The 14324-nt window shown below is 37.0% G+C and overlaps 1 protein-coding gene across 1 annotated transcript in view; it reads left to right on the plus strand.

The window, feature by feature from the left end:
• The window catches only part of LOC131065226 (brefeldin A-inhibited guanine nucleotide-exchange protein 5), a 133306-nt gene that overhangs the window by 23994 nt on the left and 94988 nt on the right, over positions 1 to 14324 (plus strand). Inside the window, exon 4 of the mRNA XM_057999679.2 lies at positions 928 to 1201. Within this exon, the coding sequence (XP_057855662.2) occupies positions 928 to 1201 (274 nt within the window). The remainder of the gene's footprint in view (positions 1 to 927; positions 1202 to 14324) is intronic.

Here is a 14324-nt window from a genome sequence, read left to right on the forward strand (position 1 = left end):
TTTCAAACAATTATACACAGATGCTGTTCTCATTGAAAAATAACAAGTAGGCTCTTTAGAACTGTAGGCTCTATAATTTGTGATTCTCATCCCAGCTTGATGCTTGGATCCTTGACTGTGTAAGTGCTGATTATTTCAGATTTCTTCTCAGGTCTTAGTGAGTGGTGGTGGCATCATGATTGCATGTCAAAAATCTATGGTGCCATGTGGTCTTTTTTAAGTACCTTCAAGGATGCTGTCACTTCACGAGGTCTTTTCTTATTGAAGCCCATGAGAACTCTGAGAGGGCTTTCACTTTTGCTACAAATCACCTCTGGGTTTCAGTCTTCAGGCCTGAGACTAATGGCTGAAGTGTTTGGTGGATCAGGAAGGTGGGATATTAATTTGGATTGCATCTGATCGAAGTTCTCACTGTCTATTGAATTGATGGAAGAATAGTCACTATCTCAATTGTGTGCAGGATGGAAAGTCCACCTTGTATCAATTAAACAAGAAAAAGTGACATAATCTCAAACACATTTGGTTATTCTTACATAAGTATTAGGCAATCTGCAATGGTAGCATGCTAGTTGAAACATGAGAATTTTTTCTATGGGTATATTAAACAGGAGTCTGTACTCACATGTCCTTTTGAATGGTGTAGAGTTTATGGAAAACACCGTAAGTTACTGCGTTTCAGTTCATTTATTTGACAGGTACCCATGACATTTTATGCATATATTTTTGTGATTATTTAGGTCTGTCTTTTATGTTTTCAAACGTTTCTTTCCTTGTATCTTTTTTGTGATCCAACTTTCTTGTGATTCAATTGCTACTATGTGTTTCTGAATAAATTAAGATCTTTTTGTTTCTACATATATGCATCCTAATGTTTTAATAATTGCTCTAGATATTAGTTGTAATTTTGTTTTTTCTGCTTATTTCCAGATTGCATCCACAAGATGGTGGTGTTGATGGGGATGGGGAAATTTCAGTACAAGAAGAAGGAGATACTAGAACTTCTCAAAAAAATTCCTCTGCTGTTGGTGGAGAAGATCATGCACCCCAAAATTTGAGGGGAAGTGAAGCAATTACAGCAAGGCTGTCTACTGCTGGTCATACTATAGAAGGATCAGATTCAGAACTTGTTCTTCAGCCACTTCGACTTGCGTTTGAGACAAAGAATCCCAAACTTGCGGAACCTGCTCTTGATTGTCTGCATGTAAATACTCTCTTTGATTTTACACTCATATTCTTACTTCTACATCTCTAAGTGATCTACAGTTTATTTTATGATTGCAGTATTTGTTTCCGGTGCGATATATTAGGGTGTTGCTTTGATTAATTAACTTTTGTGCATATTATATGGAATTTTAATTAGATGAAGTTATAAGTTATATCCATGGATGATAAAAATCAGTTGACTCTAGAAAGGTTTGAACTTTGAAGTGTTAAATCTTAGAAGGCATTCTTTAACTTTTAAGTGTTTTAAATAAATAACAAGCAATATAAAATCAGCAAAAGAAAAAGCAACAGAATGCCAAGAGCCAGAAAATAATGGAAACTTAAAATGTTGTTTCTCCACAAGTGAGATGGTATGGTTGAAACAGAATGACAAGTGAGATGGTATGGTTGAAGTCCAAGGAAGAATAGGGGTCTTCATGTCTCTACGAGTTTTTCTGTTGGGAAATGAAATCTTTTATTATAGACTGAAGAGAGTAATTCAGTAGTATTGGCTAAGATTTCTGCTCTCTTGGTTTCTGTACCAATCTCATATGAATGGCTTGCTAAGAATGTTGTTTATGGCCCCGACTATTCTGGAGCTGGACATATGATGCTGTGAGCTTCAACCTACTAACCTACCTTGTATCTCCTTTTCTTTATATTGGTATTAGTTTACTAAAAAAGGTTACAATATATATGGGCCAAATGGTTAGTGCAGACTGCAAAACTGGTGGAACAAAAAGAACTAACAGTGAGGAATAATCTAGCATCGGCATGATTAGCAGGAAAAAGCCTGGAATACAAACTGTACGCAGCCACCTTGATTGAGTTTTAACATGTATCAAAAAGGGGTAAGCATCTTAGCTAGGTCCAAAAATCAACTTTAAACATCATAATAAAATCATTCCCAACATCATTTGATATTATTGCTGTTTCCACAGTTGTCAATATCAAAGTGCCAATGGGAGTCACACTATCCTTTCTGCTAGTGTAAGGTCCCTGTTCAGTCAACATGTTTGCAGTTTATTTTCATCCGTTATCCTTTCTGTACCAAATATCATTTTTGACCTCCATGGCATCTTGTGTCTTTTGGAAAATATTACCTGAATTGTCTGCAACAAAGTTAGGTGAATTTTGAACCTGAATATACATACATTTGTTTTATCAACTTTGTTATCACTATTATCAGGTTATTTACCATATCTTTCCAGGTATAGCCACCATTCTGCTTTTCTACCTTCATTTTCAACACAGTCAACCCATTTTTTTAGCAAACTGTAGAATCTGTCTTCTGGGTATGTTGAGGATTATTGTAACGTGCAAAATGATATAAAAAAATACGAAACCACTAAGAGATGCAGTTAGAGAAAACCATGAAACCGCATAGAGATTCAGTACGGCACTTCGTTCTGCCTTGGAATACTTCGTCATTCCTGCTTCTCAAGAAATACCAGAAGATTTGAGGAGACAGAACAAACCAAAATGTGTTGAGCTTTTTGTCATTTTTTTAAAGAAACCAAAAGGAATCTCGTGCTAATAAGTAATGCCAGATTAATTATCTACCAAGAAACATGGACCAAAGATTTCTAGCATACTAGCAATCAAAGAGAACATTCTGTGAGAATTTGCCAAGATCTAGAGGCAATGGAAAGCACAAATAAGAGAGAACAAAATGTGAGAAGAATAAACTGTAGTCCTATCAATGATGCAAAATGTGATCAACTGGATCATCAAGATTATTACATACAATGTAGATGAGCCTGCTTATAAAGGCAAGGCTAAGAGACAAGAAAGCACACAATGATGACATGTGGCTCAATGAGATGCAAGGGTAGGTAGGGGTAGGTAGGAGAAATAGAAAAATATTCCATATGAGGTGGATCACCCACCGAAGGTGGAATTATCACTCCACAATAAGTGGATATGATAGAGTAACAACAAGATTACACCATAAAAGGTGGAAATTCTCCTACATACACACTCCCAATGTAGCACATCTCCTTAAGTGTCTCATATGCAAACTACAATGTTATGCATGTACCTAAGTAACCTCAAGTAAAGTGTAATTATATCCAAGATGAATAATTAATTACACCAACACCCCCCTTAAGGGAATGCACTTAAGTCTACAATGCAACTAAGCAATGCAAAATGGGTCCCGGCTACTAAGCCATGTTAGGTACCCATGCACAAATGCAAATGCAATCTCCCATAAAGCGGGGAAAGAGAGAAAAACCACATGGGAAGAAACTCCCCCCCAAAAGAGAGATGATGAAAGCACACAACGTTCTCAATGATGAATAAAGAGAGAAGAAGAGACCATGAAGCCCCCCCGCCTCCTCCCCCTTCCCCTCCCCCCTCAATGTAAAATCTCTTACAAAGATGGTCCAATGATGTTGACCAAAATATCTCCCCATTAGGAAGAAAGAGAGCCAATGTTGCACCAATAATGTCAAAGTGTGACAAAACCAGGTACCAATGTCTATGATGATGAATCACTCGCTGCAACATGATAAAGATCAGGTATGGAGACAACTTGCTTTGAGCATCAACTGGATACTCGTAAATGGCAGAAATACTGGTACAATCAAAGTCTCACAGGAGCCATGCACAAATGTGTACAATCTAAGTCTCAACTGGAGCTATGCACCAAGTCTCACAAGATATTCCTAATCTACGTGTACAATAGGATTACATCAAATACTCATCAAAGACAAGATACAAAGAGGTGTGGCACTTTATGATAGTGCGAGTACAACATTGCTCATGCAAGAACGTACAACATGATTACAAATATGCAAATTTGGAAACGTGAAGATGATTCCACCAAGGAAGCTTTGTAGAATATTGTAGATGAAGATGCCTCTGATTGGGATGTCGCTAGGCAAAATATAGGAGCAATAGCCCCCCCCCCCCTTGGCTGTCGGTTGGAAGCACTGCAAGACAGGTGTGAAGTGGACAAGAAATATTTGTTCCGAATTTGACTTATTAAAGAAAATTTTGTTTTTAAAAGATTTAAAAAAAAATACCATTAAAAACCATGCAAAAAAAAAACCAATAAAGAAAAAAAGCAAACATGATTTTTTTTGAATTTTTCAACTTTTAAAAAAACTTTAATAAAAAATTATTGAAAAAGGTGTAGGTGATTTTAAATTTTTTTTTTTTCAAATGTTAAAAAATACTTATTAAAAAATATAATTAAAAAAACATAGCAGGTACCCTGTTTAGTAGGGCCTACTGGTGGCCACAAGTGTACCCTGCGAACTGCAGTGCCTCGTAATGAATGCCGCCCCCGCCCCCGCCTAAAATTATTTGTTTTTTAATTTAAAAAACCAAAAAAACAAATCCGCCTCCCACAAATGTTTAAAATGTATTTTTTTTTTTAATTTCTGAAAAATATTATAAAAAAATAGAAAACAATTTTCTTTAATTTTTTTTTTTTCAGACCTGCAATAATGACATCCGTACAACAAGCCTAGGAGGGGGATTTTTTTCAACTCCGGGTCAACTACTTGGATTTTGGCTAATGGACAGGCGATCTTGAGGTTTTTGGACCTTCTGAGGGCAATGGCGATGACAGATTTGGCCAAAAATGCTCCAAAATTGCAGATCGCTGCCGGGACATGTCACCACCCTCCACCTTCAAACGGCTCTAGATTTGGCCTCGGATGTCAGATTTGGACGAAACAAAAGACGATTCTGACTTTCTCGAACCTCCTCAATCCAATGGTGACCTCAGATTTGACCCAACAAGCTCCAATAATAACTTGCAATAGAAAGGTCCAATATGCAAAACCCCAAATAGCATGAAATTTCTCTGAATTGGCAAACCAATGGCACTCCAATGGCTTTGATATCATGTGAGAATTTGTGAAGATCTATAGGCAATGGAAAGCACAAATAAGAGAGAACAAAATCTGACAAGAATAAACTGTATTCCTATCAATGATGCAAAATGTGATTAACTGGATCATCAAGATTATTACATACAATGTAGATGAGCCTGCTTATAAAGGTAAGACTAAGAGACAAGAAAGCACACAATGATGACATGTGGCTCAATGAGATGCAAGGGTAGGTAGGAGAAATAGAAAAATATTCCACATGAGGTGGATCACCCACTGAAGGTGGAATTATCACTCCACAATAAGGTGGTATGATAGAGTAGCAACACGATCACACCATAAAAGGTGGAAATTCTCCTACATACACACTCCCAATGTAGCACATCTCCCTAAGTGTCTCATATGCAAACTACAATGTTATGCATATACCTAAGTAAACTTAAGTAAAGTGTAATTATATCCAAGATGAATAATTAATTACACCAACACATTCTCAAAAGGATCAACACATTTACATAGGGTACAAACATATCGGGTAAGATTAGCCTCATTGAGGATAGACCAACTACCAATATTTTTATAACACAAATAGCCATATAAAGCTAGACTTCTAATGTTCAAGAAAACTAGACCAAATCTGGTTAAGGATAGATTTCCAGTCCCTATTAGACTAATTGATTTTTCAATTGTTATTCATGATAGAGAAGACTTATTGGGTGGCAGCCAACATAAGGTAAATCATTTTTTGAGAGACCCTTTGGGGGCGGGGGGGAGGGTGGGGCAAGGAGAATCATCTGCCATCTCAGCTTGTCCAAAATCTCAGATTTGAAGTTCATACCTATAGGATATTTAGCACCATATAGGGCTTTACATAGAACAAAGTAGGGTTCTATGTGTATGTTAGAGATAGAGAATTTGGGTTGAACCTGATCCCAAATGATAAAATTACTATTATTAAATATATATTTGAAATTTCTAGTACCTTTTAAAGCCCAAAGTTTAGCTGAACAAACCTGCAGCATAGAAAGAGGTCTATTTTTAGTCCAGATTCCACCACATAGATCTAGCCTCATGCCCAAAAATCAAGTGTCTCACTGACTTAAAAACCCTCCATATACTCCGAAACATTGAAGAACCAATTGATTTAACATAAAACCTACCAAAAAGTATATAATGTGGGTGCAAGCCTTCCTAGCTTTTACTGGGTTTTGGGACAGCCAAAGAGATATTATTCCTAAAATGTTGGTGTTGGAAATAAGCCACACCTGGACTGACAATGGACTGGTCCAAGAGGGGCCTGTAGCTCAGTGGTAGAGCACTCCAACATCGTATGGAAGGTCCTAGGTTCGAGTCTTAGCTGGTCCATGTCTCAACATGGTATCGGAGCTAAGGTTTTACTAACTTCAGATTTCAGTAAATTATTTGGTTGCATCTAGTTGCTGTTTGTTTTCAGATTAAAATGTCAGGTTTGAGGGCTGAAGATAGACTCGATGGAGCCCTTGACTTTGCTGCTTGGAAAGTCTGTATTCTATTGATTCTTGAAGAGAATGAGCTGCTTAAATTTGTAGAAGAAGAAAAGCTGTCCCCTCTTGAAGATGCTGAAGAACTGAAGCAGTTCAAGAAAGACTCTCTCAAGGCCAGGAAGATCATAATTGAATTAGTCAAGAATCATCTTGTCACCGTCATATCAAAATTTGCTTCAGCCAGGGAAATGATCAAACACTTGGAAGGAATGTATGAAGTTAACAACCTCGACAGGGCTCTTGCTCTAAGGCAGCAACTACTTCACATCAAAATGAAAGAAGAAGACTCAATCATGGCCTGCTTCATGAAGATCAATGAACTGAAGGATAAGCTAAGTACTCTTGATTGCCAAATTTCAGATAAAGATCTTGTTATGATTGCATTAAATGATCTACCTGTTGAATGGGAACCATTCATTCGTAGCATTGGTGGAAGAGCTGAACGACCCAACTTTGAGCGTCTCCAATCTGATTGCATTGAAGAGGAATCTCGCATTGAGTTAAGAGGAAAACACAAGAACTCTCACAAAGATGATAATCATGTTCTCACAGCTAAGTCTAGGAAAAGTGGGCATTGGAAGAAAGAAAAGAGAAGCAAAGATTTTAGACCCTCTTTCTACGATCCAAGAAAGAAGTCAAGAGATTCCTCCCACATTCGTTGTTTCAGATGTGATAAGTATGGTCACTATGCTAGAGATTGTCAGAATGATCTTAAGGAAAGGGAAGCCAATTTCAATGAAGTTGCTAAACAAAATGAGGACTATTTTCTTATCTCTGTTCTATCGAGCAATGTTTCTACCGACAGTGATACATGGATAATTGACAGTGGAGCCTCCAGACACATTTCAGGTTACCGTGAGCATCTTTCAGATCTGATAGAAAAGGATACCAACCTTCATGTGGTAATCGGTGATGATGCTCGATATTCGGTAAAAGGTTATGGTACTACCTCTTTAAAACTAGATTCTGGTATTTCCTTACAACTCAATGATATTCTCTTTGTTCCTGGAATTAAAAAAAATATCATTTCTATTTCTGCTCTAGAAGATAAGGGTTTGCAAGTAACATTTTCTAAAGGTAAAGTACTTGCTTGGTCTAAGAAATCTAGTTTCAAATCTGCTCGTGTTATTGGAAATAGATGTGATAGTTTGTATAAGCTTGCAGCTAACCCAGTTCAAGCCCTCATTCATGAGGCCCCTGAATCGTGCGAGCTATGGCACAAAAGACTTGGACATTTGCACTTCCAGGCTCTTCCCACTCTTGGTAAAATGGTTAAAGGTATGCCTAAACTCAGTTTAACTCATGATGATGCATGTAAAGGTTGTGCAATGGGTAAGAATGTTAAGAGTTCTTTTCATAAAAGTGATAGTAGGGCTAAAGAGACGTTAGAGCTTATTCACTCGGATCTATGTGGTGCTATGTCTGTAGCCTCTCCTAGTGGATTTCTTTATTATGTTATCTTTATAGATGATTTCTCTAGGAAAACATGGATATATTTTCTTAAGTCTAAAGAATCTGATGAAGTCTTAAATAGATTTAAAGAATTCAAAGCTTTGGTTGAAAATATTTCTGGAAAGCGAATTAAATGTTTAAGGTCTGACAATGGAGGTGAGTACACCTCGAGCAATTTCCATGATTTTTGTGTTGAAACAGGAATTAAGAGGGAGTTTTGTGTTCCCTACAATCCACAGCAAAATGGAGTTGCTGAAAGAAAGAACAGGTCTATCGTTGAAGCAACAAGAGCTATGATTCATGATCACGACCTGCAAACTTTCCTATGGGCTGAGGCATCCAAGACAACAGTTTACATTTAGAATAGATGTCCTCATCGTGCTCTAAAGAATGTGACTCCTAAAGAAGCTTTTACAGGAATCAAACCTGATATCAACCACTTAAGAATTTTCGGGAGCCTTGTGTATGTTCACGTGCCTAAGGAAAAACGAACCAAGTTGGAACCTTTCAGAAAGAAAGGTATCTTAGTAGGATACAGTGAATCTTCTAAAGCCTTCAGGATCTACATTTTAGGCCAAAGGTATGTCGAGGTAAGTAGAGATGTTACTTTTGAAGAGGATATTGCATTCAAGAGATCTAAAGGTTCATTGGCTGATAATGATAACGTCTTGCCTAAAAATCAAGAAGTAAATGTTGATCCTAACCTTGAGATTCAGAGGGAGTCTATTGATCCTCCAGAACAGGAAGTGCAGGATGATCCATCTGAACCCATGGATCCAACAAATGTTCCTAGAGATATTGTGGTCAGCAAGAAAATACCACTTTGGGTTAGAAATACCATTCAAGATGCTGAAAGATTTGCAGCTCCTAGTGGAACTTTTAGAGAAAGCAAGAGACCTCAAAACCACGCCAACTACATTGCACTAATGTGCAACTTCATTGAGTCTGAGCCTCACAATGTCGAAGAAGCTATGGTTCATCATGCATGGAAGTTAGCCATGGATGATGAGTATGAGTCTATCATCAAGAATGATGTCTGGGACATTGTACCTAGACCCAAAGGTAAGTCTGTTGTTTCCTCTAAATGGTTATTTAAAATTAAGCATAATGCTGATGGTAGTATTGAGAAATATAAAGCTAGATTTGTAGCTCATGGTTTTTCTCAAAAAGAAGGAATAGGTTATGAGGAAACATTTGCTCCAGTTGCTAGATATTCTTCTATTAGATCTATAATAGCTATTGCTGCAGCTAAAGGTTGAGAGCTACATCAAATGGATGTTAAGACAACTTTCCTTAATGGTGTTATTGAGGAAGAAGTCTATATTGAGCAAACAGAAGGTTATATAATCCATAAAAGAGACTCTCATGTTTGCAGGTTGAAGAAAGCCTTATATGGGCTCAAACAGGCTCCTCGTGCTTGGTATGAAAGAATTGATAAGTACTTACTAAGCTTAGGATTTCGTAAGAATGATGCTGATGCTAACCTTTACTTGAAAATATGTAATAATGATATGCTAATTCTGGTTTTATATGTGGATGATTTATTTCTCACTGGTGAAAATAAACTGATCATGAGATGAAAGAAAGAATTAGCCTCAGAATCTGAAATGAAGGATCTAGGTCTAATGCATTACTTCCTAGGGTTAGAAGTATGGCAAAGATCCAATGAAATTTTTCTAAGTCAAGGAAAGTACGCTATTGATATTTTGAAAAGATTTTGAATGATGGATTGTAAACCTATGTCAACTCCTATGGAATCTAACTTAAAGAAGTTGAGTGTTTCTGCAACTAACTCTGATTTTGCAGATCCATCTAAGTATAGGCAGTTGATCGGATCCTTGATGTATCTAGTCAATACTAGACCAGATATCTGTTATGCTGTGAATGCTCTTAGTTAGTTCATGAGCATGCCTAAACTTGTTCACCTTGTTGCAGCGAAGCACATTCTGAGATATTTGCGAGGCACTATTGGTTATGGGCTGAAGTATTCACTTAATACCTCAATCTCCTTGGAAGGCTATTCAGATTGAGATTGGGCAGGAAGTGTCAAGGGTAGGAAAAGCACTTCGGGTATTTGCTTTAGCTTGGGTTCTGCAGTAATCTCTTGGGCCTGTAGAAAGCAATCTTCGGTAGCATTGAATACTGCAAAAGCTGAGTACATTGCAACATTTGTTGCATCTAGAGAAGCAGTGTGGCTCCACAAACTTCTTGTTGGATTGTTTGGTCAACCTAGTAGTCCTACCACTATTCATTGTGATAATCAAAGCTGTATAAAGATGTCGGCAAATCCTTTGTTTCATGACAGGTCCAAGCATGTGGAAACTCATTATCACTTCATTCAGGATATGGTGCAAAGAGGCACCATTCAACTGAAGTATATCAGCACAAATGAACAGGTTGCAGATATTCTTACCAAGACCTTATCCAGAGTGAAGTTTGAATACTTCAGAGACAGACTTGGTATTGTGGAAAATGAAACCCTAGTTGAGAGGGAGCTTCAATCTTAGTGATTCTCTACTGCAGGGTTTGTCCATTCTTTGCTTGTGTGCAAGAATGGAAGGTTCTATTCTATGCTTGCGTGCTAGATGGAAAATTGTAATTATGTAAAGACCCACTTGTGTATTACACTTTCTATGCTTGTGTGCTAGAACCATCCTATGCTTGTGTGCTAGGTGGAAGATGTAATTCTATGCTTGTGTGCTAGATGGAACTCTAAACTTTCTGATTATGTATTCATTTTCTACCCTAGTTAAGAGGGAGTGTTGTTTGTAACTAGGCTAAGAAAAAGGGGGATTCTGATTGCCTAAGGCAACATCCGAATCCCTAAAGTGCTGGTCCCTTTTGCCAAAGGGTAACGTGTAGAGCTGGACCCTTCACGCAAAAGAAGATAGCGTGTTCCTAAATAGGGCCAGCCCTATAATGAACACGCCACACTCATAAAAACCTAAATCAAATTGGTGCCAAAATATATATTTAAATAAGCTGACTTAAAAGGGTATATAGTATATACACCATATAAATAAAGGCTATTTGGCAAGTTTAAAGACAATCAATCATTCATGCTCTTAGCGAAATTCATCTGCCTCTTGGTGTGCGAAAATAATCAGTGAACTTGACGAATTTATCCAAGGAAGATATAGCGAGTTTTGGTGCTCCTTATTGCTGTTAGATGCTGCATTAAAGTGCAGACCTGAGAGACTCATACTTGCAGACCTGAAGTAAACTTGAAAGTGCAGATTCAGTTGTAATGAAAGAGCAGACCTGGTGAATATAGAAGTGCAGACCTGGTGTATTAAAAGGGGCAGATCTGATTCATTCAAGTGTGCAGTTTGAAAATCCCAGATCTGAGTCACATGATTTGAGCTAAATATTGTTTTGTTGCAATTCAGAATTGAATACATAATCAGACCTGTGGGTCTTTAGTGCTGGGTTTTTTCTCCTTGTAGGTTTTCCCAGGGTAATTGAGTTGGTCTCTTGTGCACTTGTTTTCTTTCGTGGAGGTTTTCCCAGGGTATATCGTTTAATGGATGAAAAAAAGTTGCCATATTTTTTCTTTAATTTACATTGGACTCATTGAACAAAGAATGGGATTTGCTGGGCATGTACCATTAACTGAATAGTTAACCATGTATCACTTCATGGATTGCAATTTGACCAAATCTCATATGAGACTCAATCAACTTTGAAATTTTCTTGCCCTACATTAAAATTGACTTTTCCATCATTGTTCTCAAACCAACTTTCATGGTTTTTAATTGCTTTGCACTGTTAATGATTTGTAGCTTTGGTCGGATTACTCCTATCAACGAAATCAAATGCAGAAGTGGCCTATTGGCCTTGAGCATTTGATTACTATCTTTTCTTTGTATTTCACTATGATTATTGATTATCATAATACATGATTAATAATAGTAAGATAACTATCATGTATATATATACATTTAATATTGTACATGTATATTATATATACATATATACATGATTGAAATATAACCATTGTTAATCTTGCTAATGATGTAAATCATGCTGTTATTCAATAATAATAATCATGCTGACAATACTTATCGCATTGTTGATAATAATTCATACATCGATATTGAGTATCAATATCCATACTAATGATATCGATATCATACTATGCTATCAATGACAGCATACTATGATACCGATATCATTAGTAATGTCTTGATGTAACTACGGTTTGATAATGTGTATCGAACTTAATTATATTGCAATGTGTATCGAACTTAATTATATCACAATGTGTATCGATGTTAGTCATCGATAATAAACAGCTGATAACAATTCGTGGACATGTCTACGTAGAGGCATGTCTCTACGCGGACTATGTTCGCGTAGAGACATGTCCCTACGAAGACATGTCTCCACGCTGTTGTATATATAAAACCGGTTCAATATGACTTGGGAGGTACCGTAATCAATAAGTGCTGAACAAGTTACTGCAAAATATACATTTTGGAATTGTTGGATTAAGCATACATCAGCAGCATTATATATACCATTTTGATCTGCATTACAATCTCTTTATATTGTTTACTTCTCCATATCATCAGTATTGATATTATAATTTCTACAAATTGACATATATATATGTTAATATTCAAGAAGAAATTATAAAGACTTTGTGATCAATATCTTATATAGAAAAATCAAATACCATAACCTCTAAATCTGATCAAACCTTAACATGGTATCAGTGCTAGCATAAGGAAAGATCCGATTAGATCGAAGGAAAGATCCGATCAGATGGTATGGTGTTAGATTTGAGGACCGACTTGAAGGAGCTACAAATTTTGTATCTTGGAAATTTAGAATCATGCTTGCACGAAAAGAACATGATTTGAATACATTTGTGGAGAAGGCAATACCTATACCTGAGAAAGATGATGAGAAACTTATATGGATAAAGAACAACAACAAAGCTATCAAGATACTAGTGGATGCAGTGAAGGATCATATAGTTCCGATCATATCCAAACTAGATACAGCATATCAAATGTTCACATCTCTAGAGAACATGTATGAAATAAATAATACTAGCAGGGCTCTGGGTTTAAAACAGCAACTCCGCCATGTCAAAATGAACAAGGGAGAAACCATCACATCTTACTTCACGAGGATAACAGAATTAAGAGATCAGCTGTCCACCATTGGACACACAATTGAGAGCAAGGACTTAACAATGTTGGCCCTTAACGGACTCCCTACATCTTGAGAAGGATTCATACAAGGGATAAGTGCTCGATCTAAACTTCCTAAGTTTGATCGTTTAAAAACCGACTGCATTCAAGAAGAGTCAATGCTGATCACTAGAGGAATTGGCCTAAATACCCCTCTAATGAAGAGATTCAAGTTCTAAATTCAAATTCTCACAAGAAAGGGGAGAAAGGCAACTCCAAACGAAGGAAAGGGAAGGACTTCCATGGAAAACGCTCATTCAAGAAAAGAAGGGACATGTCTAAAGTACAATGTTATAGATGTGACAAATATGGTCACTTTGCAATGAAGTGCCCGGATAGGCTTAAGCCACAAGCCTCCCTAGCTGAGGCTAGTAAGGCTAGCTTGGATAAGGACTCTGAAAGACTTGTATTCTATTCAGCCCTATCAAGCCAAGTATCTACCGACCTTAATACTTGGGTCATAAACAGTGGAGCATCTCGTCATATAACAGGATTCAAAAAACATCTTGACAGTCTAGTGGAAAATACAAATGAAGAAGTCACCATTGGGGATGACTCCAACTACCTTGTCAAAGGAATCAGAACCTGCACTATTCAACTAAATTGGAATCTCTCTTCAATTGACAGGCATATTATTTGTACCAGGTATCAAGAGAAATTTGGTTTCCATTTCAGCTCTTGAAGACAAAGGATACCAAATTACTTTCATGGATGGTAAAGTTCTAGCATGGCCTAAGAACTCAAATATAAAGAAAGCTCACACCATAGGAATTCGACATGGATGCCTATACAAGCTTGGCACTCCTCCTTCTCAAGCGTTAATTCACGAATCCTCTACTACAAGTGAAATATGGCATAGAAGATTAGGGCACCTACACCTTCGAGCATTGTCTTCCATAGAGAAAATTGTGACAGGTTTACCTAAACTAAAACAAGATCATGAAGGAACTTGCAAAGGGTGTGCCTTAGGGAAGAATAAAAAGGGCACCTTCCATTGTAATGAAAGTAAGTATAAAAATGTATTAGATCTCATTCATACAGATTTATGTGGACCTATGTCAGTAACCTCCTTAGGAGGATTCTTGTACTATGTTATTTTT

Source organism: Cryptomeria japonica, chromosome 2, assembly GCF_030272615.1.
Source record: "Cryptomeria japonica chromosome 2, Sugi_1.0, whole genome shotgun sequence".
Lineage (NCBI taxonomy): Eukaryota > Viridiplantae > Streptophyta > Pinopsida > Cupressales > Cupressaceae > Cryptomeria > Cryptomeria japonica.